The sequence below is a fragment of the Lathamus discolor genome, chromosome 6 (genome assembly GCF_037157495.1).
Source record: "Lathamus discolor isolate bLatDis1 chromosome 6, bLatDis1.hap1, whole genome shotgun sequence".
Taxonomy (NCBI): domain Eukaryota; kingdom Metazoa; phylum Chordata; class Aves; order Psittaciformes; family Psittacidae; genus Lathamus; species Lathamus discolor.
Window position 1 is genome coordinate 63099404 of NC_088889.1, and position 24698 is coordinate 63124101.

The 24698-nt window shown below is 42.2% G+C and overlaps 2 protein-coding genes across 12 annotated transcripts in view; one reads left to right on the forward strand and one right to left on the reverse strand.

Annotated features, from left to right (window-relative positions):
* The window catches only part of CSTF3 (cleavage stimulation factor subunit 3), a 50503-nt gene extending 43483 nt beyond the window's left edge, over nucleotides 1-7020 (forward strand). For all 3 annotated transcript variants that reach the window (XM_065683219.1, XM_065683220.1, XM_065683221.1), the window contains 6 exons: nucleotides 1514-1583; nucleotides 2875-3070; nucleotides 4548-4701; nucleotides 5074-5168; nucleotides 5275-5335; nucleotides 6328-7020. In XM_065683219.1, coding sequence (XP_065539291.1) covers nucleotides 1514-1583; nucleotides 2875-3070; nucleotides 4548-4701; nucleotides 5074-5168; nucleotides 5275-5335; nucleotides 6328-6530 — 779 coding nt within the window. In that variant the 3' untranslated portion in view covers nucleotides 6531-7020. The remainder of the gene's footprint in view (nucleotides 1-1513; nucleotides 1584-2874; nucleotides 3071-4547; nucleotides 4702-5073; nucleotides 5169-5274; nucleotides 5336-6327) is intronic.
* Nucleotides 4703-23608, reverse strand: TCP11L1 (t-complex 11 like 1). Of its 9 annotated transcripts, none has more exons than XR_010613551.1 (12): nucleotides 23473-23608; nucleotides 21865-21953; nucleotides 19887-20052; nucleotides 17135-17267; nucleotides 14436-14556; nucleotides 13737-13957; nucleotides 12851-12987; nucleotides 12228-12424; nucleotides 11696-11877; nucleotides 10759-10931; nucleotides 10122-10547; nucleotides 4703-6962 (listed from the first exon to the last, which is right to left on the reverse strand). XR_010613551.1 is itself a non-coding variant. In XM_065683224.1 (12 exons), the coding sequence occupies exons 2-11, from the start codon at nucleotides 21883-21885 to the stop codon at nucleotides 10312-10314; spliced, it is 1587 nt and encodes a 528-aa protein (XP_065539296.1). In that variant the 5' UTR covers nucleotides 21886-21953; nucleotides 23473-23608; the 3' UTR covers nucleotides 4703-10198; nucleotides 10292-10311. The 9 variants fall into 9 exon arrangements, 7 of the variants coding, with proteins under 7 accessions (XP_065539296.1, XP_065539297.1, XP_065539298.1 ...); XR_010613550.1 differs by having other exon boundaries at nucleotides 4703-8058; XM_065683224.1 differs by having other exon boundaries at nucleotides 4703-10198; nucleotides 10292-10547.
* Between the last annotated feature and the right edge of the window lie 1090 nt (nucleotides 23609-24698).

The following is a 24698-nucleotide window of genomic DNA, read 5'->3' on the forward strand; positions in this document are numbered from 1 at the left end:
ATTGTTCTTGAAGAGCCGTGAAACCTCTTCATGAAACTCAGCAATTAATTTGAAAACCAAACCTGCTGGTTTGTCCTTACTGAAGTTCCAGAAGTACAGATCTTGAATTAGATCTTGACTCTGCCGAATAGAGGAGAGTGAACTTTCCAAACTATAACTTGCTGCTTGCACTGCAGCAGTTTGACAGCATCTGTTGTGAGCAGTGAGAAGGACACCGAAAAATCCAAATCCTGAGGAAGAAGTTCTGAAGAGAAGTGATGGATTAGTTGGTCCTGACTAGAATTAATGTGAATTTGTTCTCCTCAAATAGATGAGATGAGCAGGATGTAAAAGCAGTGTTGCAAATATCGGTCCTGCTCGGAAGTTGCTGGGGAACTGGTTTGGATGCAAAGAGCAGGACATGGGCACAGCAACAGCTGTGCAGGGGGTGGTGGAGGTGGTGGAAGGTCTCTGTGTGGGATTCCCTGGTGCAAGAGTTCACAGTGATAAGAAGCCTGTGCTGCTGTGGGGAGCAGGGGCTGGTAAAGACCTTCCTGTGGGACTGCCCTGGTCCTCATTTCATGGGGAGCTAGAGAAGAGCAGTTCATCCCAGTCTCTTCCTCTGCCTAGCTCAGGTTTGTGAGCTGGCCTCCGTGCGGCTGGAATGAGCAGTGGCTGCAGGTAGCTCTGCTGCGGGATCTTGACCTCCTGGTGCATTCTGCAGGCACCCTGTCAGACTGCAGGACCTTTGTTTTTTCAGGCTCTAAAAGTTTGAAAAGATTGAAAGCTTTCTTTTTTTTTTTTTAGTTCTGTGAGCCATGAACAGAGCTCTTTTGCAAGTCAAAGTATATTGCATTTTGTGAGGAATTATTTCAGGTCTACATGAGTATTTGCAATGCCTTTCCATAGACTGCCTTTAGGAAAAATTACCTTAAGATTTGCCAGTGTATTGCTGTGTGTCAGCAACCCAGCTGACCTTACTGAAAAACAAGAAAATTGGTCTCTGAACTCCTGTAAATGTAAGAAATTACAAAACATGCAGAGACAGGGCGGAAGCCAGCAGGTTTAAGACCAAAACCACCAGCCAGGTCTCATACTTCTGGGAGGACTTCCAAGGAATATAGAAGTGCATTACTATTGTTCTCATTTAAAAGGGAAGTAATGAATTGAAATGCCAAATTTTAAATTACCAAGATAAGCTGCTATAATTACAGAAAATGGGGAAAAAACCCAGAGATCCTGAAAAAATGCCAAGGAATAGCTGTGCTGTTATAAAAGAACCCGTGGTAGGATGGGTTTGTGGCTATCAACAAAAATAGACTTTCAAATCACAAATTCACAGTAGAATTTAATGCTGGTAAAGTTTTATGTAGGCCTTCAGACTTTCTTCCTACTTTACTGAACTTCAAATCCAGGTATTAGAATGTCAGCCTTATATTTAATCCAGTGTACACATTTCTTTGAATGGACATGATTTTAAATTGCCTTTAATATATTTTACTCAGTGTGATTTTTCTTTTTTCTATTTTTAAAGAGGACAATAATACAAGAGTTTTGTTTGAACGCGTTTTAACTTCAGGGAGCCTTCCACCTGAGAAATCTGGGTACGTCCGCAAAAGCAGTTTCACTACACTAAAAGAGATACATAACCCCTTTCAACTACAAACATCCCAAAGAAATTAGAAACATGAACAGCAGGACAGAATTAGGTGCAGATGTTCCTTCCCTTCTTCATGTGGTATAAAATAGCAAGTACTGTGACAGATTTGTGGAAGTCCCTATTCCACTTGCAGAGAAATTCATCAAGTTATTGACTTTAAAACCTCGTTGACACAGGATTGTTGAGGATAGAGTGCAAAAGTCTCCTGCACAGTAAGCATGCAGTGGTCTGAGCAGGTGGCATGGCTATTGACGTACATCACTCACCAGGGATGCTTTAAGTAGATGGGGAGAGGGAGTCAAGAACATCACCTCCGTTAGAGAAGGCAAGTCAGGAATTTATTGAGGAGAATCTGAATGACTCCCAGACAGCTGAACACAAAACAGGGAAAGACCCAGGAAAGACTTGGATTAACCACTCATCGCCAGACTTTCATTACTACTTGTTAAGCTTACTTCTCTGAAAAAATGTTTACCGAACCCTTTGCAGTCCAAGGGTTCACCAGTGTTCTGGTAGATGCAGGCAGCAGAACTACGGAATTAGATGTGGCACTGCTGTGCACATTCACTCTGTACTTCAGTTCTTACCTTTCATGAGAAGTACTTTTATGTCCATTTAAAAGTGAGAAAAAACCTAGAATTTGAAAGGTGAATCTTCTTTGAAGGTGAACTCCAAAGCTAAAATAGAAGTTGAATCAACTCCAGAAACATGGCCAGATGTTGCTTTAGTTGACATTTTCCACAGAGAAATGAGCAATAACTATATATATTTTGGGCTCTCTAAAATTCCAAAGTGCTGCCTGTTGTGCTACAGGGCGTTGCTCTTGCCTGCTACACTATGCTATTCTGTGCAGATGAACTAAATCACAATCTATATTGAAAAGTCCCTCACAGAGCAGGATCAGAGTGCAATTCTGTGTAGCAGGATGAGAGAAGTCTATTCGTGCATCTTGCGCTGACGGTGACAGCTTACCTCAGAGGCTGAAGTCACACCAGTAGTCTTTTCTTTACCATAACCAAGTCCTTTATGATCCATTTCAATAGATTGAAAGTTTTACAGAAACATATAGAGCCCTGGGAAGGTAACACATCTTACAGATGCATCTAAACGAAATAATAGAACTACCCACATGTTCCCTGATTGCCCACTTTGAATCTTTCCTCTCGTGTGTTTTTTAACTGGGCTGTGATCAGTGATTCTTCCTCCTTCAGCAGCTGTCTGTTTATGTTTTACAGGGAAATCTGGGCTCGGTTTTTAGCTTTTGAAAGTAACATTGGTGATCTGGCCAGTATACTGAAAGTGGAAAAACGGAGGTTTACAGCATTCAAGGAAGAATATGAGGGTAAAGAAACAGCTCTGCTGGTAGACAGGTACAAGTTCATGGATTTGTACCCTTGCTCTACTAGTGAACTGAAGGCTCTTGGATACAAGGTAAGTAAGTGGATAAGAACACTTAATTCTACTTTTGCTCTTTTCAATCCTGGCAAACTCAAGCAATTCCTTGCTTACAGCTTGCCTGACTTTTCTTCCCTTGACAGTAAAGCAGGTCAAGCAGGCCTGGTATGCCTCCTCCTCCTCCTTGCCTTGTTGGGCATTGCTGGCCAGAGGCAGAAAGCAGCAAGGAACATGACTAACTTCTGGTGTTCGTATTTACCTCTCATCTTCCCATGAAGAGGTCCATGTGAAAATGCCATCATCCTGCAGCAGCTACAGGCTTCCACTTGACCGAAACCTGAGCTCCTTCAAAAAACAAAATTCTTTTGGAACTCTGTAGTCAGGTCATCTGTATGGAAACTCTGCTCACTTCATTATCAAACCAAACGTACTGCAGTCCCAATGGCTGCTGCAAAATGCCTGAGGAAAATTACCAGGGATCAGTAGCTGCCTGATTTTCTTCACTTGTTCACTATGGCTAAGTGCTTTTGTGTTGCTATTCACAACTGGAAATCTAGGCCATACACATGTAGCTGGTGGTCTCCCATCTCATTTCTGACCACGTGTATTTTAACTGCTATTTTAGTCATGTGGAAAACCACTAGAATGGAATAAAATGTTGATTTTATTATGTTTTTTAAGCATGATGTAAAACAATCTGTCAGACAAACAGAAACAGCTCCGCTGAGGAACTGCTGTTTCCCATTGGCATGACCAGGCAGAGAGCCTTCATGTCTCAGACATGTGAAGTCTCGGTTGCTGTTTTTCTTGCACAGAAAAGTAATTTTTGAAAAATACAGAAGTCATCAAGGTTAGAAAAGCAGCTGAATCATTGTCCTCACACAGCTGTAAAATAATAGTGATAATACTAAATAAATAATAAATAGTAATGATAGGTGGAAACAAGAGCCACATTGAGCCACTGAATACTTTTAACCCGATCAGGACGAAGTTATTTTGAAGTGAGAGTATGTCTTGCTAAATGCATGCGAGGTGGCACATTCCCAAGAGCATTCAGCCCTTGGGCTGATTTCTGTTGCTTGTAACATGCCAAAATATAATCCTCTTTGAACTGATGCTTTGCATGCCTGCTGACTGCCTTATGCTTTATTTCTTTTCCAGCTAAAGCAATCTAGGGAATGAAATGAGGGAGAAGTGATAGCTGCGAAGGCCTAGTGGTCTGCACCTGTTCACCTAAATCTTTTAAACCCAAAAACCAGGAGCCAGTCAATAATGACAAACACAGTCCCATTCAATAACAAAACCAAGTGCTTCCACTCCCAGCTGGGACACTGTAGGACTAAAATGTTTGATGAAAACATGCAAGCTTTGCCCAGATGGTCTTCTAACAGGACATCTGAACTTACAGTGAACTGACAAGAGTGCGAATAAGCGCCTGGGCTGGTTTTGTTCTGTTATTTAAACACGTAGTATCATCCTGCCAAGCTCAGGGCTCTCTCATTGGTTTTCACAGGACGTCTCTCGTGCCAAGCTGTCAGCTGTAATTCCAGACCCTGTGGTTGCACCTTCCATCGTGCCTGTTCTCAAAGATGAGGTGGACAGAAAACCCGAATATCCAAAACCGGACACTCAACAAATGATTCCATTTCAGCCACGACACTTAGCACGTAAGTCAGATGGGGTTTTATTTCACCCAGTGGCAAGTTATTAACCTAGCAAAGCTAATCACAGACTTTCCTAGTCTTCAGTCACCCAAACATGTACTTAAATTTGAGGCTGTTATTTAATTGGATTGCTAAAGGCAGTATTTTACTTAATACTAAGGTCACATGGCAGTAAGTACAAGAAGTTTGGGGTCTGGTAAATGGTAATAAGCAGTTATACATACTGCTCATAGACTTCAGATCACTGACTAAACATTATGTAATTAGTAGAGGCAAGTGTGACAGGCTAGTAATTACTTGTATCAAATAATAGTGCTGCTAAAGCAGTTCAGGTCTAGCTGTCTTGCACTGCCTTCATAGTTTTTCTATCCTCAGCTCCAGGTTTACATCCCGTCCCAGGCGGTGTGTTTCCTGTTCCACCAGCAGCCGTAGTTCTTATGAAGCTCCTGCCACCTCCTGTTTGCTTTCAGGTTTGTTTTAATGAATTCTCAAGCTGTAGAAGAGATTCTGCTTTGACAGAACCACAGTGTGCATCACTCCATTGAAAATAATCTTTCTTCTTTGGTAACAAATCAGGGTCCCTTTGTTCAAGTGGATGAGCTCATGGAGATATTTAGAAGATGCAAACTGCCAGACAGTAAGTTATTTCTTGGCTCTGGAGTCTGTGATAGTGCTGCATATGACTTTGTTTTACGTATGAATATTGCTGTCTAAAACCCAGACCTCATTTACAGGTGTATAATTATTATTTAAGAGTGTACTGTTGAATTAGCTGTATTTGTAGGTTGGAATCTACATAGAGACATTTGTACATTTAACTGTGGGAAGATCAAGAAGTCAAAAATCACTAGCTTCTACTTTAATAACTTTCTGATGGTAACCATTAAAAGAAAAACATTAAGATTTTCAGAATATCCTTTAAAAGAAGCAAGGTGTTATTTGTAGCAGCATTGTAGCCATAGCAGTAAATTGCACATCTGCAGTATGGGGAGTTCATTGGAAGGCATAACTCTGAATGCACATTGATGGGGTGCTTGAGAACAATTGAAGAGCAGTGTTTTCTGAGCTCCTACAGAAGAGGTGAAGTTCTGAAACATAAAACCAGGACAGATCCATACTCCAGGCTTCACATAAACTATGACTTTCATTCCCTCTGTTAGTTTCAGGAGCAAATGATCAGCGAGAACACAAGCTGGGATTTAATTTCTTTTAGAGTGAAAATAAAACATCCGTTGAAATTACACATGGAATTTTTGAAGCCCTCTTTGTTGATAAGCAGACACTGACTTGCTCTGTATGCATACTTTCTGATGAATCATGAACAACTTACACTGTTTCCCCTGCAGGCTTTCCTCTTTTATTAAGCTTGCAAATGACCTCAATTCTTGTGTAAAGGGAGGTCTCATGCTGAAGCAGCAGCATTTACTTTATAATTAGTGCTGCCATAGCTTAGAATTTTCCACAGTCAGGACTTAATTCTTAACATTTATGGGAGAACAGGGTAGGAAAATGTCTCATGTTCCAGAAATCTCCACAATGTACCTGCCTTGGTGTCCCTGTTCACATGCTTATTTCTAATTGGAGAGGTTAAGTTTTGCAAATGAAACAAATCCTTTTCTCTTTCTGCAGCTGTTGATGAAGCTGTGCGGGTAATTACCGGAGGCCTACCTGAAATAGCTGTGGAAGGCAATGGACCTGTGGAAAACAATGCTATGCTCAACAAGGCTATTAAGAGGCCACACGAGGATTCTGATGACGACGAGGAGAAAGGATCTGTAGTTCCCCCTGTACATGACATTTACAGAGCACGACAGCAAAAGCGAATCCGGTGAAACAAGTTTGGAGTTCTGCTGTGACAGACAAAGACTTGCATTGAGTCTGTCAGTCTCTTAAAAGTCAGGCATTTAAAAGGGACAGCTGCAAACAAAAGTAAATCTTGAAAATGGTTTTGTTACTGTGGTGCCTCTTTTCTCCTATGGTTCTTGATCCGAAAACAGCCAGAACAACCTTAGAACGTGCTCTGAACAAGTCAAGGTTTTCAGAACCAAAAGTGCAAAATGTCAAAACTGCATTTTGTTCTTCAAAGGTGTTCACATCTACCACTTGAGATCTGGTGGGTTCTCAACAGTTTTATTTTAAAAACTGGATGGCTTATACTTGTGAAGCATTTTTAATTCACATTTTCTGGAAAACAGTTGTTCTCAGTTTGTTCATGTAGTTCCTGCCTTATTGTTCATTTTTATTTATGGCAGAATGTATGGAACCTGTTTTGTAGTTGAAAATGGAAAGAAACATTCCTTTAAAATAAAAGGATATCCAGAACATCATGCCTCATTCTGGTTTTATTCAAACACAACAAGTTACTTCTTAAATATGACTCAGCCACTTCAAAAGCAATGTTATTAGGACCATCACAGGAAATTGATCAGAGCATACATATTAGAATTAGCTTTTTTTCCATTTGTTCTAGAGGATACAGTATACTTTTGCCTTTAATTCCAGACTGTTTAAAGAAGACAGCATTGTAAGACAAACTCAGTACATATTTCTAATGTGGATTGTCCAGGAGTACTAGCTCACACAGTCTGTTCCTGAATAACTGCACTGGTCTTCCACTTAAGGTACAAAGCTCAATGTTAATATATTAGCAAAGCAGTTTAACCTGGTATTATCAAACAAGCTAACAAAACCACTATATGAACTTTTGAAGCAGTTTCTACACATACTGTAGATTTTTAACTTGTAACAGGCTATTCAGAACTGCACTCACCATGCTGAGACCATAAGAATCCCTGTGGACTACAGGACATTCAGACACACAGACATTCCCACCACCAGCAGCAGAGATGACACCAGTCAGTGCTCCTGTCTACTGGACTAAAAGGTGAAACAGCCTATGCGTAACCATAGAACTATGTTCCCATGGAGGTAAGGTCTGGCCTTATCAGTCATAGAATTTCTTCTTTGCTTTGCCACTTAATCATATCTCCCTTTTTCTTTTAAAGAGGATGTAGAGAAACTATTTGTCAACTGCTATCACTAAAAAAAACCAAAGCCACTAAGGTGATTTGCACTCATGGGCATTTATTTAGATCTTTGCTGCTGTAAGGCCCACAACACCCACCACTCACCTAGGCACCCACTCCCACTGCCTGTACCCCCGCAGGCAAAACTGGAGCCAGTGGCAGGTACTGCACTTCTCTCCATGTGAAGCCTTAGGATCAAGCCCCTGCTGCAAGGAGAGCTGGGGCATACTGCATCGAGCCTGCAGCACAATCTGTGCTTCGATGGCAGAGTAAGCAGGAGCTGATCGTCACAGCCATCTGGACCATGAATTCCTCAAGTGGGAGCAGCCATCTCCTGGATTGAGCAAGTACAATTTTATCTATCTATAATGCAGTCCCAGTCATTCTGCTTTTCTAAGTATGTTGTTTCATCATTATGTTGTTCTTCCTCACATCCTGGAGATCATCCCCTACAGCACCTAAATTTCTGTAGTATGCGTAATTCCACAGGGGCCTGTAATGGCAGCTTATAGACAATGCTAAAATATAAAACAACAGCAGCAATGTATAACTTCTGCAACTCTCATTTAACAAAAATGAAAACAGCTTTGTCTTGGTTATACATCTCTAGCAATAATGTTTCTGTTAGCTCTTTTTTTCTGTTAGCGCTTACACAGACAACTGAATTACCTTGTTGGAGCTGCAGAGCTATAGGCTGTATTTTGAGGTGGATCCTGCACTAATAACAAAGTACAGTAAGCAGATGCAGCGATCTTGAAGACCTCTGTAGTATCCTGTACTGATTCAGACAATGAAGCAGTCCACACCAAAAACCTACTCAGAACTTACTTTTCTGGCTAACCAAACCTACTCATTTTTGAGTTATCAAAGAGTCAAAGACAGATCACATTTTACTATCCAAGTAACTTTAGCCAAAAGAAAAATAACTTGACTGAGCTGCTGATCTCTTACAGGGCTTTGGTGTGGTTTTTCCTTTGGGGAACAGGGTTTGTAATGACTGAGAAAAGATTTGGTTTATAGTTGCATAGGCTAACATGGAATAAAAGGTCTTACTTAACCCACCTTCCTCCAAACTCAAAGTCAGAGCAGCTATATCGACACTGACAATTAAAGGAAAACTAGAAAGGGAAACATCAGCACTGATTCATGATCAAGTGCTTCCTTCTAGAAGTTCTATTATTTTGATTGATAAAATGAACCTGGATATGAGCAATAAAAGGCCCTCATTTATTTATTTTACATAACTTGTTGGTTTCATGGCTTTTAAGACACCAGCACATTCTCTTTTGGCTAGTCTAGTAGTACTTGGGACACTTACTGTTTCTAACTATGAACTTGGCTTTCATGAAATCATCAAATTTTGATAACTGTAGCACAGCACAGTGGTCAGCCAGAGGAAAATTTCAAATGTACCTCCCTCCTGGCTGAGTTTGAAATCTCAGTAAGGCTGTAAAGTCATTGAGCTCCTCTGTGAATGCTCCTCTATACAACATGTAGCTAACTCCATTCAAGACCTGCAACTATTTTAAGTTTCAAGAACACCTCTACAAAGTGAAAAAAATCTTCTACTGAAAATATTCCCTGTATGTTCAAACTATCAGTAAATCATTCACTTCTCACAGTGCATCAAGATCACTTATACTTCCGAGAGTGCTCTGCACTTCCAGGATAGTTTTGAAGATATGATTGAAAATGCAACCATCTCCAGTTGTAGTTTTAAAAACACAAGTAAAACTTTCAGCCTAAAGTGTCACACGCTTGAAATCTGCCCTCAGAAAATGACAGAGTCCCTTGAAAATGAGTATTTCACATAAAAACGAGTAAACTGCTAGCAAAAAAAAAAAAAAAAAAAAGGTAAGAAATGCCACTTATATCAAAACATTTTAGCTCTGCCCTTCTGAAGTCTTTACAAGAGATAAATACAGCTGCAATCTATAAGATTGCCACCTTTGGAAGTACTGTACATAGCAGAGGACAGTTACCCAATAACCAGAAAATTTACTACAAAAATATATTATGTCTTGTGTAACATCTGCAGGTAAACAGCAAAAAAATGCTATTAAAAATGCAGTAAAATGCAGAAAAAACTAGTAGCCTACTACACTGACCATAATGTTACAATAAAGTGCTGTTTGGCTTTGTTTTTTCTCTTATCCAGAATTTTAGCTTCCTTCTTTGAAGTAAGATTTATTTATTATTTTAAGTCAAATCACCCCATAGCTAATCTGCTCTGAATTAATTAAACTAAATTCACAGTAAATTAGAGTAAAATGCCCTAAAATGAGCCACTTACTTAAATACAAAGTTTGATTCTTAAACTTGTCCTACTTAGCACCAGCTGAAAAATTGCAGCCAGAAAAGTACCAAGACATTCCCCCACCCAGGTTGCATACTTACATGAAAAATGCGTGTCTCTCTCACCATTTATTTCAGAACCCCTTTTGGATCTCAGGTATTTTCCTCATCAGTCATCACTAGTGAATTAAAAGGAACCAGTATTTACATGGGAAGCTGTTTTCCTAGACAAATATTGGTGCAAGTGTTTAAAATAGCTGACAATACCGTACTGGTAGCATACAAACTGGTTTTAGGATTCTTCTGACTTCACTGCAAGTTGGTATTCTTCCTTAGTCAGTATTTTGTCAAGGACTGCATCGTAGTAAGGGCTGAAGACCATTTTGTTGTAGTTGACAAGACGAACATACTTCACAGCAATCTCTTCCAGCTCTTTTTGAATAGGGCCTAGTCCTCCAGGAACAGCAGGCAATGATTTCTGGTGACTAGATGCAAGGTAATTCTCCAGAAACTTTTGAATTCGAGAATCTGGAAAAATTGGACCAAGGGTTTGGTTTGTTTTCAAAAGAGAGAGTCAATTAGAAATAGTGTACTCTCATGTAATGTACAGAAAGCCTGAACATAGCAAACGAGCATTTGAAGCTTATTAAATGAGGAACCATGCATGTCATGCCACCAGCAGATGTGCAAAGACAGACAAGTGGTCACTTGAGGACAGAGTGGTTTTGTCCAAGCATACCTATTAACTTGCATATGGTGTTATCCGAATTGGCCACCGCTTGGATTTGTCCTTTAAGTACAGTCTCTCGCTCAGCTGAGAGCGGTGTGAAGCCATGCTGGGAGAGGCAGGTGTTAACTTCAGCACACACCTTCTCACCCGTGGTAGCCAAAGATTCCTTCAGGTTAAAGGAGCTGGAGAATGTGGAGCAGAGCGTTACTGAACTACAGGAGTTAGTTGCCTTTTTTCCCCACCTTTAGAAAATAAACTATAAAAATATATTTTTTACAGTTGGATATTTTATTATTGGATAAAATAATATCCAATTACAGTTGCCTTATTTATCAAATGTAATGGAAGAAGTGTAATCCAGATAAACCCAGAACTATAAAGAATAATATATTTTTTATATATGCGTATATATGTATATATGAAAAATAAAGTTGAGATATAAAACCAGGAGAGACCAGGTAGAATAGACCAGGTAGAAAAAACCAGGTAGAATAGACGGCATTAAAGATTTCCAGCCTGAACAATCCACATAAATAAGAGCTGACCCTTCTGCCCTCAGAGACAGTTCTAATGCAAAAACCAGTCATCAACCCATAATGTCTACAGCAACCATTCTGTATCTGCAAGCATCTTACTGTACCACACTCAAGTTTTTGAGGGAGCCTGGCACAAAAGGTGAGCATGGTTAGCTGCTGGTGCTCTCATGTGCCAAAAAGGCATCAAGGAAAACCCTCTGAATAAAGGAGTACGTAGAGGTCACAAAAGAACACACAAGAAAAGATGGTTTTGTCTGAGTAAGCTGAACAAAAACTGTCAGCCTGGGATCATAAAAAGCCCTCATCACTTCCTCTGACATATTCTACAGCCATAAAGCGTCTTAAGCTGATGATTTACTAGGGTGAGAACAGCTATGCCAGCGCCTGTGTGAGGACTATTCAGTACTCACGGCAGATGGATTCCCGTCAGCAGCACCTTGACAATGGTTTTGATTTTCTCAGCAAATCCAGGCATGTCAGCAAGTGCCGGGCCTGCTGCACTGAAGGTGACCAGAAGGACTGTCCCAGTCAAGAGGCACTGCTCCAGCTCCAGCTGTATTTCCTGAAAGCGGGTCTGGTCCATTAGCACCGTCTGCAAAGAATGAGGAAGCCGGCACACAGTGAAGTCAGCACACTGGGCTGTGATGTGACACTGCAATTCCCACCTAGCCACACCAGTGACAGCAAGACAAAGACACAGAAAAGAGCAGTATGTGCTCAGCAGGCAAGTAACAGGAACAAAATTAAATAACTCCTCTTTCTCAACTAAGTTTCAATACTGAAAAGCAGCACCATTAGAAGAGCTACAAAAGCCCTCAATCAAGGGATGTTTTAGTATTGTACTTGTTACAAGGCTATAAATCCAAACAAGCTTCTGTTATATGCCAGAAACAGAAAAAGTAGAACAAGCCCAGAAATGCATTTTTCTGTTAAATAACCTACTTCTGGGAAAGGCCTGTTCACATGGTCCCACTTCAGGAGGTTCAGATAGGCCTGATTTTGTACAGCAGTGGAGCACAAGGCGGAAGCTCCACCAGTGGCACCATCACTGCTACAGTGGGGAGGCAACATTTTACATCTCAGCTTGACAAGATCATCTGCTGCTTCTTGCAACCACCTTGTGACAAGGTCTAAAGAATCTGCGGAGTAGTGGGAAAAAAAATCTTGTTAAGAAAATTCCTTTTCAAAGTTAGGTTTCTTCACCAATGATTTCTAAATAATCCCATTAGTTACTAATAACCATGATATCAGTTACTGACATGCATTTCACTTATTGGACTAAGCAGAACATTTAAGACAATTAAAACCATGCAGCTACAGGAAATCAGAGGTGAGATGATTTATGCCCTACACGGTACTGAAATGAAACTAAACTGCAGTGTATGAAGTGCAGAACTGTTGTTCTGGAAGATTTTGTCAAACCACAGTTTTGGGGCACAAGCTGTCATTTACCATATGAAATCTAGAACTTAATGAAAAATCTGATTTCTTCGCATGATCTACAAGCAAAAGCATGCAGTTCACTGGGAGGGCAGAGGGGAAGAAAGAAAGGAACAAAGTCATACTTGGCCGTTTCTCAAGAAACTCTTGAAACTTCTTTCTTTCATACTCAGCAGACTGCTGCATTAATTTTGGCCTAATACTAGTGACAGCGAAGTTTGCCATATCCATTTTCATTAGGTCTAACACAGAGAAAATGGCTCTAAACAAACAAACAGAAAAAGTTATTCAAGGCTGCAGATGTTTGAGAGATACTATTGACAAGGTTTATTACAGACTGTGTAAGGGAAGAGCAGAAACATACATCGGGAACATTAACAGGATGTTTAACAATGTAAGAACATGGGGCAGAGATGGAGCAAGCATGTGTGTGTCTGTGTCTGTTCAAAGCAGGAAATAAATCTTGGTCTTCTGTAAAAATGCCTCCATGGAATTGACTTTACCAACTTTGGGGGTGGGGGAAGGGGGAGAGGGAAAGGGGAAGAGAAGAGGGCAGCAACTATTCAGCTGAGAACACGGCGCCAGAGCAGAAGCCTCTGGGTAGGAGAGAGAGCTCCACTTGAGGGGAAAGGATGAACTGGTTGGGGAACAGTAACACCTTTTTCCTATGCTGCTCCTCTTCCCACCACCACCCCCTTCTGCTGTTGCTATTCATTCTAATACAAACTGCCCATTCACCTGCTATCTTACAGCTTATACACACTTGGCATTTAAGAAAATGTCCTTCACTGACATGCGGGAGCCAAATACTCCAGTTCACCAGAACAAAGATGGTCCTTGTTAAAGACCTCTGTAGCCTCTCCCCCCTTCACACCCACAACTACAGCCCTATCACTCCCTTTTCTTACAGAGATTTGCAGGTTGCCCTGCTGGACCGGCCCTCCCTCCCCCCAGCCCCCATAAAATTATTGAAGGCACTCTCAATGTGACTAATCAATACCATTTCAGTACCTGAACAGAGGAACTATTTCATTAATATCTTTCAGCTTCTTAATTTCTTCATCTCGAGCTGGAGCACAGAGAGTCCCCATCATCCCAATAACAAATTCGACCAACTTAGCAATATCAAGGGCCCCATTTTCTGCTTCCTGTTTTATCAAATCCAGATCAAGAACTTCTGTAATCTGGTTTCTCAGTCTAGTATGACCAGGCAACAAGAAAGACAGGAGATTCTGAAATGGAAAGTTTTTAACAGTGTGTTAGTTCTACATACCAAAGACTACTACAAGGATCAAAACAGTTACTGAACCACTTTTTATTTAAACTAATTGCCCTTTATGAGTGGAGATTTTTTTTCTTTTTTTAACCAACCATTCACCAAATGTTTTCCCTCACTCTTTATGATACTGAAGTTACTAAATGGTAAATACTTTGTAGTACAGATACTACAGTCATAACATGAAGGAAGCCTGATAGGAGGAAACTAGTTTTACTTTCCTTTTAATCTTCTTACATTGTTTTGCATTTGTTTTTACATTCAAATTTCTCCTCTGGGGTCATACAACTTGTATATGTTCACAGATAATGATACAGTAGTGAAAAAGATTAAGGAAGTCCCTCATGAAAAGCCAAACTTCAGCCACTTGTGCTCATTCATATCAACGCAGCTACTCAAATTCGGTAATTTCCCTCGATATGACATCATCTCACCTCTTTAATTTCTCCCAGTAGTTTAATTGCATGGTCATAAGTTGGTGGATCTTCCTTTAGCTGAGCTTCCAGACAGTCCCAGAAAGCTTTATGCACAATATCTCTTACTTTTTTTTCTAAGCTGTGGGTAAATATGACCAGTTAATAAACAATACTTGTCTCTGCACCACCTGACAAAGATAACCTGCAGCTCCTGAAGAACAGCAGATAATAATATGAATATAGTGTAATAATGAATATATGCTGATCAACAAAGAAGAGATCTGTCATTTTAAGTTACACAGAAAAGCGAGAAAAACTGGACAAAGGGTTTGGGATGACTTATATCCTACTAAAGGTTTACACACAAGCAGAAGTAGCTACAAATTAAAATCCTTGCAATTATTTATCACATGCTACCTCTAAACCAAACAACGGGAAGAAGAGAGATCACAAAAATTAGTTTTGTCTTCAAAAGACCAGAGAACCAGTATTCCTGTTACTTTCAAGAGCCACACTAAGTAAATGCAATTCTACGAAGGAAAAGCCATTAAGTAAACAGAAATGGAGTCACTTCCCTGACACAAAAGCTTCTACATTTCAATGTGTAGATATTGCAAGTACTCTGAGATACAGGCCCAGTCCAGTTTGTTTAAAAAAAATAAATGAATTCTACTGCTTCAGTACCAATTCCTAATCCAGAACACTGAAAGTTACTCCTTTTCAGCCAGCAGGCTCCTGTTCAGAGCAGGTTTAACTTCAACACAGAAGCAGCTCACAACACACAGCAGGTTCCCAAGGCTCTGACTCTGTGCAGCTGAGGTTCAGGCAGCACGCAGAGGCCTTTATGCCCTGTGGCCCTCTGAGGGCAACCAACATGTGCTCTACTGACAGCATCTACCACTGCAAATACAGTCACAAGCTTCCTCCTCCAACCATGTGTCTACACATACATTCAAGCTGCAGGGGACTGTAAGCCTGAGACATACAAGAAAGGATGGAAAAAATAAAAAACGCTAAAATCCTTCTTCTCTGAAAAATGCTGAGATCAATTTCATGGCATTTAGGCATACCGGAAAAGTTATCCACTATCACAGCACATTTTCATATGAGAAATCCATCTGAAGGAACACAGAGCAGCAGCAGACACTGAATACAACAGCACCCTCTTAATTGGGACTTTAGATGAAGCATTTATTCTCAGCCATCAGCTGCAAAGCAGAAAACACCTGATGAAAGTTACACAAAAAGATGCTGAGACACAGAAGATAAGGCAGAGTGGGGAGAAGGAGCTTTGCACACCTCAGGCATACTCTCCATACTCAAGAGAGCTCCTAGTTCACAGAGCCACATGACCTGCAAATAAGGCAGCAAAGCAGGGGTCTAATGACAGACAAGGCACACACACTGACAGATGGTGCTGAGAAGACCAATCAAATCACTACTTGAGCTCTAAAATATATATGAGTTTTCATGGACAACAGAGGTATCTAGTGTTATGTGCCAGCTCAGTTAAATATTGTTTGTCCTCAGCATTTGAGGAGGCCACCATTCCATTTCCTACCAATTGAGAAGCTGAAACAAGTGAAGAACATATAGCAAATACCCTCATCTACTCCATTCAACCCTTACTGAAAGGCCATTCCTGCTGGGGCCATGAGGTCCAGCGTGTATTTGATGGCATGAGCACATTTTCTTTGGTTACTACTGTTTAGCAGTCCATGGCCATTAATAGAACATCAGTGGCACACCGGAAAAACAGCAACAGTCCAGGTGAAAAAGGAAGATGAGAATGTTCCCATTACTGCCTTTTCAGGCAGGGACAATTCAAGTTCCAAGCAACATCCTCACTACTGATGTTCATGAGAACCACTGTCACCATATTTTGGTGGAGATGGGCATCAAAGTCTCAGAATGACCGATTTCTATAAAGGACAAGCAATGCCAGTCTTCTAAGAGCCATCTGCAGCATATTCTTCTGCAGCACCCATGAAGGCTAACGTGCTCTGGGTCTCTCTCTCAAACAGAGGCATCTCCAGATAACACTGGTTTCAATGTGGACCAAGTTCCTTCCATGAAATGTGCACTCACTCTCACAAGTCAACCCAGGAAACATGGTCAGCCAGATCCCTCTGTGTGTGAAAAAAAAAAAAAAAACGAGCACACAAAGCCTCTGTAGATAGGACTGGGTCAGCTACACTAGCCAGTACGTGACCAGACATCCACATGGCTTCTGTTTTCCCTTTCAGCAGGGGACAGAATTACTGTAGGTCAGATAGAGAAGGAAAGACTTCAAACTTAAAATGAGCAAGGACTAACCTAATAAAACATAGGAATCTCTTCCCAAAAAATCCCTGGAGAAACTGACAGAAAAAGCTAAAATGTTCAGCATTTCATCTTAACTGCCACAGGTGGTGAAAGCTTCAAAAATGCTGAGAGCACCACCTGCATCTGCAGCTAGACTTGAGTATTGAGAAGACCGCAATCTCAGACTCCTGGGACAAGGGGACACTGACAGAAACTCCAGCACCCTGGGATTTGTGCCCACACAGTTACTCCTTTCACACACACACGTTTCTGGGGAAGCAGAACAGTATGATTACCACCTTCTCCTTATGATACTAGATACTACCCAGAGCCTGTACCTGATCCACTAAGAGCTGTTCTGTAGTTCTACAAATGCAAATTTCATTTATGTATCTATTTGGTAACAGTCTTACCTGTGTTCTGGTAATTCAGCTGGCTTTATCTGGAAGTCTCCATTAACAACAATTTCGTGGGCTAATGCCATGTTGGTTACTCCCTTAGCTGTTTCCATGAGCTCCTCTATTGACACAGGCCGAGGAGGATTAGCTGCAACGTAAATGAAAGTGTCAGACAGTTACCTATAAAACTCTATGGAAAAAAGTCTGCTAATACTTTTGGACCCTTTCCACCTTCTTTACAGCACAGAGAGGCACTTGAAGATTCTTCTTTCCTTCCCTTCCCAGCTGGGGATGACAGAGTTTGGAGTACTACAGAAAACAAAGGAGTGAACCCCAGTTGATATTCTAGGCTCAGTATATCAATTGCTTCCAAGTTCTACCAAGATCTTTTAAAAAACAACCCCCCAAAATCCCCACACCTAAACTCCCACTTCTTCAGGACTGCTTAATAGTATCTTAGCATCTTCTTCCATAGTGTAGGAAGAAATCATTAAAAATACTAGCATTTTCACCCCACTATTTCCTCAGTTATTGTGCTGATGTTGCCATTTCAATGTTATATTTTTCAAGGAAGTGACTTCATCTCTAAAGCAGTCAGCAAACAAACCACCATTAACATTAAGCAATAACACACTAGTAGCTAATTATTCTCACTACTTTCAGTGCAACAGGCACTTCTCCAGACTCTTTTTCTTTTTTCCTCCAGAAGCCATGGTCCAAGCAATAAGGACATCAAGACCTAGTCCCAGCACCATTGCCTAAGACCTTTTCCTTTGGCAGGCATTTGGGACTGACAAGGATGAGCAAGCAACTGCAAATTGGGCCCTGGGGCATACAAGCAAGTAGGAGTAAGCTCTAGACCTGAAAAAAAAGAGTCAGTTTTCATCAGGCAGGAGACAAAGGTAGTGGCTGACTGTAGAAATCTAAAAGGTAGAAGAGGGACAGGGACAGTTTTAGAAAACTTAATATGCACTTGGAATTATGGCTCCTAATTGTTCTGGAGTATAAAACATCCTCCTGGGACACGAACGGCATGGTGGTAGTGCAGGAAGTGACACATTAAGGCAGAGAAGGTGCCATGGGTGTAGGCCATGCTGGTTAGGGGGGTAATCCCATCCCCACTGAAGCCAACCAAAACCTGTTGCTGCTGATTCTTTGTGGTAAAAGTTCCCCATAGCTGTGCTAGCTCTAGTGAAGCAGGGTGTGGGGGTGCCCTTTCAACGTCAGGAGAAGCACCATAGCTCTTCCCTGGTCCAGGTATTTGAGGAAAAGCAGAAGGTTAAAGCATTGGTGTCCTCAGGTGATGCAGACAAGAATGGAAAGGTTCACCTCGGCTTCCACAGAAAACATCTGGTGGAGCAGAAGGACAGGGGAAGAGCCACAGCAGAACTGCCCTAATGGATCAATTCCTTTCCATAGCTCATTCACTTCAACTAGAGTCCTGGCATAGGAGCAACATGCTAATTCACAAAATGGAAGAAACCAACCAGGGATCTTCATAGGCTGCGTTCACTGAGGTATGTTTTAGGCAAACTATCATGACAGCCTCATTTGCTAATCCAATTTAACTGGATTTAAGCTGGTAACATAGAAAAGATCCTGTAAGAGTAACTGTCCATCACTTGTCTGCCACTTGGAGCTGTTCCAAGTATATACTGTGAGGCTCCAATGTGGTATTTTTTCATTCATATCTTGCTCATTTTGTGCAGCCCTCCCAAACCCTTATTTCCTTCAACTTGCAGCTTAATCTTGCACAGTGACTCTGGAAATACAGCAAGGATTATCCTTGGATATCCTGAGAACTAGCAGGACAACAAAGTTCAGAGCTGAATGGGAGTGCTCTTGTCAGACTGCCAAATGACATCACCCTAGCAGAGGATGCACTAAAAGCTAAGCCTCTTTAATTTACCAAAGAATGCTCTTAAATCATGTTACTTCATCCTCTTAATGTATCTCCTCCCTTACAAAAGGGGAGAGCTTGAGACCCACGATTACTTTGTAGTACAGTGCAGTGCAAGACTGTGCTGTGCATTTTACTTCCCTGTGCTCACAGCATCTCTCCACACATACAACTCGTTTCCTGTCAGGCAACCAGTAAGTCATAAGAACATAAACTCCCTCAGAACATCTCCTCTGTGTAACATCACAGTAAACCACAACACTAAACCTCAAGTAGTAATGAAGACCATTAAAAAAATAAAAGGAATGCAATAAATAAAATATTACCTGCTGAGACACTCTCTACAGTAACTTGGAACTAGTTATCTGAGCAACTCTGCCTCTTTGAATTGAATCCCTGGGACCAGAAAACTTTCCCTTGCTTTTATCTATAGATTTGCTAGAAATAATTGGTAACCATACTGCATTCAGCTCCTCATGTCAAAAGCTGAATGACAAATATGATTTAGGAATAAACTTACAATATGCAGTCCTGCTTGCCACTAGAAGTAGTATTAGGACTAAATGTACAACTTTCTGTTAGCATTAGGAGAGGGATGAGAGGACATAACTTGTTGATAACAGCTTCTCTTGCCCTGCAGTAGAAACAGAGGCTGCTCCACCAATCCAGAAGGTTCAGCTGATAATGCAAACAGCAGTGACAGTTTAGCTGGAACACACTCGAGCTGTGCTTATCCCTTCCATGAGTGCAGACGTGCAATGGTATACATGGCTCAGAACATGGTTACTGTGTACAGTTAAGTACTAAAAATGGGGAGAAAGGTGTTGCAAAGTTTCAAAGTCTTTTTCATAAAGCAGCTTTGCTTACACTTTGGCGTATCATCTCTGTGTGATCCTAAAGCACTCTGTCGTATTCTTTTTCTGACAGACTGATCCGGGTTGTCCAAGCTCTCCTCTTGACCATCCCCCAGCTCACTTGACTTTTCTTTGCTTGATGGTGGCTTGTCAGGATTCTGGGACATTTTCGGTTGGTTCTTTTCCGAAAAAGAGAAGAATATGAAAAAGGGAATGAATAAGCATTTTCTGACGGGGCTGAGTGGGGAAATATCACCAGGAGTTCTCCTGATTAAGAAAAAATTAAGAATGAAAGAATTCTCATAAGGAATTACATGATGTCATTCCCATAATGGTAAGGGACCTGGAATCGATGACTCACTTCCCATCTTACACAAAACGAGATGCTTACAATACGACTATCATTTACGTAATCTCCATTCCCACAAGTTCTCAAAAGTCTGAAACTATTCCCTTGCCATAATGCATGTAGATGAGAAAGTCATTTTCTTTCTTAGCAGTGCTTATGAAATTACTGAAAAAATACTATTAGAAACGTGTTTTACGAAAAGATTATGCCAGATATTTTTCCAATGCAAAATGATAAATCTGCCTGACTGTAACATACCCCTGGACTATGGTATGCCCCAACTGCTCATAACTTGGAAGTTTTCACTGTGAGCCATCCAAAAGTATTAAGAAGCAGGAAAAGGACTGGAGTTTAATTAATGTGAAATTCTACTCCCATGTTTTCATTCCATGCAAGAGTCATGATTTATGCATTTAAAAAGCAAACAAACACCACATTGCAACAGTAGGGTACATAGCTATAGTATTTTAAGTATTTATTAAACATTAGATATTAAATATTTCTATTACATCACAAGTACCAGCAGTGTACCCAAAGTTACGCTGCAAAAATGGGCATTAAAAAAGCATGTCTCACCATTCATTATCTTCACTTATTTCACATTCAGCTTTCCCTCTGAAGGACATAATTTGCACATCTTCCCATTGAAAACTCTCCATCCTACAGGAAGCTACAGTTCAGATTTCAGTTGTACAGAAATCTGTTAGAGAGCATGCAACGTCTCTAACTGAATTAAATAACCTTCATGTTCTGTGAAGGGGGAAGTCAGGAAGAGTGTGCCTTTCAAATAAAAAAGGAAAGCTCCTGGAACGCCACCACTGTCCTCTTTCACCCAGCATCCCACCATTCCCACTTTCCAAATTGAAAGAAACAAGCTCTCAGCAAGAGAGTTAAAAATAGTTGCAGCTCCAAAGACTACACTGAGGAGGATGCAGCATAAGCAAGCAACAGTGTAGAAATAAAAAGCACAGCACAGGTTCTTTCCATTTCATAGAAGAGCTGCAATAAGTAACCCTGTGCCACCAGTGCTTAAATTGATTGCACTGATGTGATTCTAGAGGACAGCTGGAAAGCTCAGTGCACATAAGAAATGGTTTTGTTCTACAGCAGTGACTCAGGATCATCATTGTGCATGAGATACACAAGCTCTGCTTCAGAAAAGAAAACAGAGCATATAAAGCATGGGATGAATTACACAGGAAAATGAAGACATCAGTACAGGTGTTGTCAGAACCATATATGACACCTCTAGCTGGAACAGTCACTGATGTCCCTGCTCCAAATGCTTGATCATCCCTCTTCACAAAGGCAGGCAATCCCAACTGGGACAAGAAAGCACCTGTCACTGTCACTTTTTAACTAAGGCAGGCAGATCCTCCAGCTAGGTATAACACAAGGCACCCAATCCAGCATGCAAGTGGGAAACCACTGATGTGCTCCAGGAGAAGTGACTCTCCAGTCTAGCAGACAAGAGGTCTGTTACTACAAACGTTCTAGCAGCAGGATGGCAAGAAGCTCTGTTAATAAAGGAGCAGTTAACAGAAAAGATCACAGCAGCAGCTGCAATAGAAAATGTAAGACAGGACTGGTTAAACAGAGGAAGGAAAAGTGTTGTTGAATTTGACTAGAATAAAAGCATTACCATAAAACCTTCCATATTCATTCAACCATATTGGAGGGTTGTTCTTCCTATCCGTTCTCTTCCACAAAGCATCCTCCTGAAGTCAAAATCTGAAGCACAAAGATGGCTCAACTAAGACCCACTTAGGTCTTTAATGCACATGACACTTCACAGTGCCTTGCAGTTCCTAACTGCACTTTATCCTCACTGCCCTTACAAAAGTATACTCCTTACTTACAGAGGGGAAATTGAGACATGCATTAAGTTGCTTGAGGACTCTCAGAAGGTAATTGACAGGAACAAGATGATAATCAGTCCCATGATTACTACTCCCTGCTTTGCCCACCAGGACATCATTCCTACCACGCAGGCCACATCCTAAAGTATCACATTCCATAAAGTGGCAGACCAAGAGCTACAGTCTCAAACCCAACAATTTCATTCAATTGTCATTTGTTTAAGAAAACAGTCCTGCTTCAGCTGTGGAAAGTGGGTATGAGAACTGCTGGACTGTTCTACCAAATGACTGCTCCGCAGATGACGTGAACAGGCACACTTGTTGGCTTAGTTGTCTAGTCTGCAATAGTTGCTCTTTTCTGCTGGACTACTGCTGTTATTTGCTAGAACACATCTAGAACACATCCTCTTTCCACTGGGTAAACAAGCTTGACAATACCTGTTCCAAAAGTATGATCATCATCTCTTCTTTCACAGAAACAATTCTGACTCTAAACAGAACAAAGTCCACTGCTCGCTACTTTATTTTTAATAAAAACAGCAATGCAAGAGAAAACCCAACAAATTAAAATTTAAACAAAATATTTCCACAGGTTGTTTTCATCAAAGGTCCTCGAATCATCTGAGGCACACCGATATTAAACTTCACATGGAGCACACACAAGACTGAAGCAGCTCCTCCTTCACGTGTCACCCATCTGCCTCTACCAGACCTGACAACTCCCTTACCTTAAGGTCAAGCAAATGTACCCTGAAGGCCGCTTTTCCTCAAGCTTGATTGCAACACTTAACTCTCCCCCCCCCCTTCCTTCTGTTCTCCCACCACATCACAACCTACTTTCCCTCACAATCCACCATAAGGCAAGCTGCATCTCAGCTCCTCAGTCCATCTTACACATTCAAAGGGATGCTTGTGGACTCCTACCATTTCCCCTCGCTACAGCTTGTTCCGTGTACGGCCCTCCAAGTCCAGGGCTACCGGCAGGCTCGCTCGCAAGGAAGGCACCGTCAGGAAACCACCGCAGCACTGTTAACCTCCCAGGGCCGGGCACCCATTTTCCTTTCCAGGGGCTCGGCGTTCTCCACGCACTGCCCGGCCGGGGGCTGGCAGCAGCTCCACCCACAGCTGCCACACGAAAAACGGGCCCCGGCGCGCAGCCGGGGGCTGTCTGTCCACACACCGAACGGCCGCGGCACAGCAACACCGGGGAGGCAGCAGCCTCCTGCCTGCACCGCACTCCAGCGAACAGGCCCCAGCATCAGCCCCCGCCCGCGCCGAGCCCAGGGCCCTCTTCGCCGCTCCGGGCCTAACGGAGGCCCGGCGGCCTGCCCACCGCCGCCTCAGGACTGCGCTGCCACCCGGGGCACGCCACGCCGCCGCCGCCTCCTTACCGCCGCTCGGAAGAGCCGCGGGCCCCAGCTGTAACGGAGCGGGCGGCCGGCCCCACGCCCTCCTGCCGGCCCGCGCTGCTAGGCTCGGCCCGAGGCGCGGCCCCAGCGGCTGCCCAGGGCCTGGCCCGGCGGCTCCCCGCCCCTCCGCGCGGGGGCGGGGCGAGCAGTCACCGCCCCTCAGTGCGTCGATGGAGGGTTACGGCTCGGCGCGGGGCCGGGGGCTCAGTGCGTTCGTTACGGCTGCGTCGTGAGGGGAGCGGGGCGCTTGCATCTGCCTCAGGAGCCCTGAGCCCTAGCAGTCACCTCTGGGCCAGAACAAGGGCTGCACACATGTAACCTCCAGCCAGGCTCTAGCGCAGATAAAGAGGTGTCTGCTCCTAGCACCTTGTCCTTTTTAGGTTAAATCCATCCAGCAGCCAGGGAAGGCAGCCCCGGCTGCTGTCCTGCTGGCGTGTATTCACTTACAGACACCCCCCGCACACTGTGACCATCAGACCCTTCTAACTTCCACCTCAGGTACTGTTATGTAAGCCTCTGGTCCCGTGCCTATCAGAATGCTCCTGAGCATCACCTGGTGCCAGGCTCTTCCCCACAGCCTGCATGTCCGTAGCCCAAAATCACGCTTCGCAGCAAAGCCAACCCAGTGACTGCACAGTGCACTGCTATATGTAAGTCAGAGTTTGCACTCCAGCAGGCAATGGCCATAGGCAAGAGCTAATTTTCAAGACAGAAACCTGATCCTCTTAACAGCAACGGCAGAACATGTAGAAAAAGGGAACATACCTCTGCTGAAAAGGCAACCCATGCATAAAAGTAACTTCAAAACATGATCAAGAAACTGCCTTTCCACCCCCACATTTTTAAACTGCAAGTTAAGCCACTTTTCCCAAAAAAAAACCAAAAGCCTTCAGTTGAAACCAAGAACTAAAAAAATTAACTACTGAAGAGTAAGGGTTAGACATCAACTCATAGTATTAGTTTTCAAGAACTGATTATCTTTCAGAAGCCCTTTCTAACTGGCTAGAATCAGCCTCTTACACATTTGTCTTCCATCCCCCACCAGAGTACATTAACATATTATCCTCTTGCACACCAAGTTGTCATCTCACATTCAGATAAAGTACTCTGGAAAAACAACAGCCAATGGCAACAGACACCACTAATGCCTGCAGAGTTACTCAGTGAGACATTACAGAGTAGTATCTCAAATAGGACTGTTTATAAAA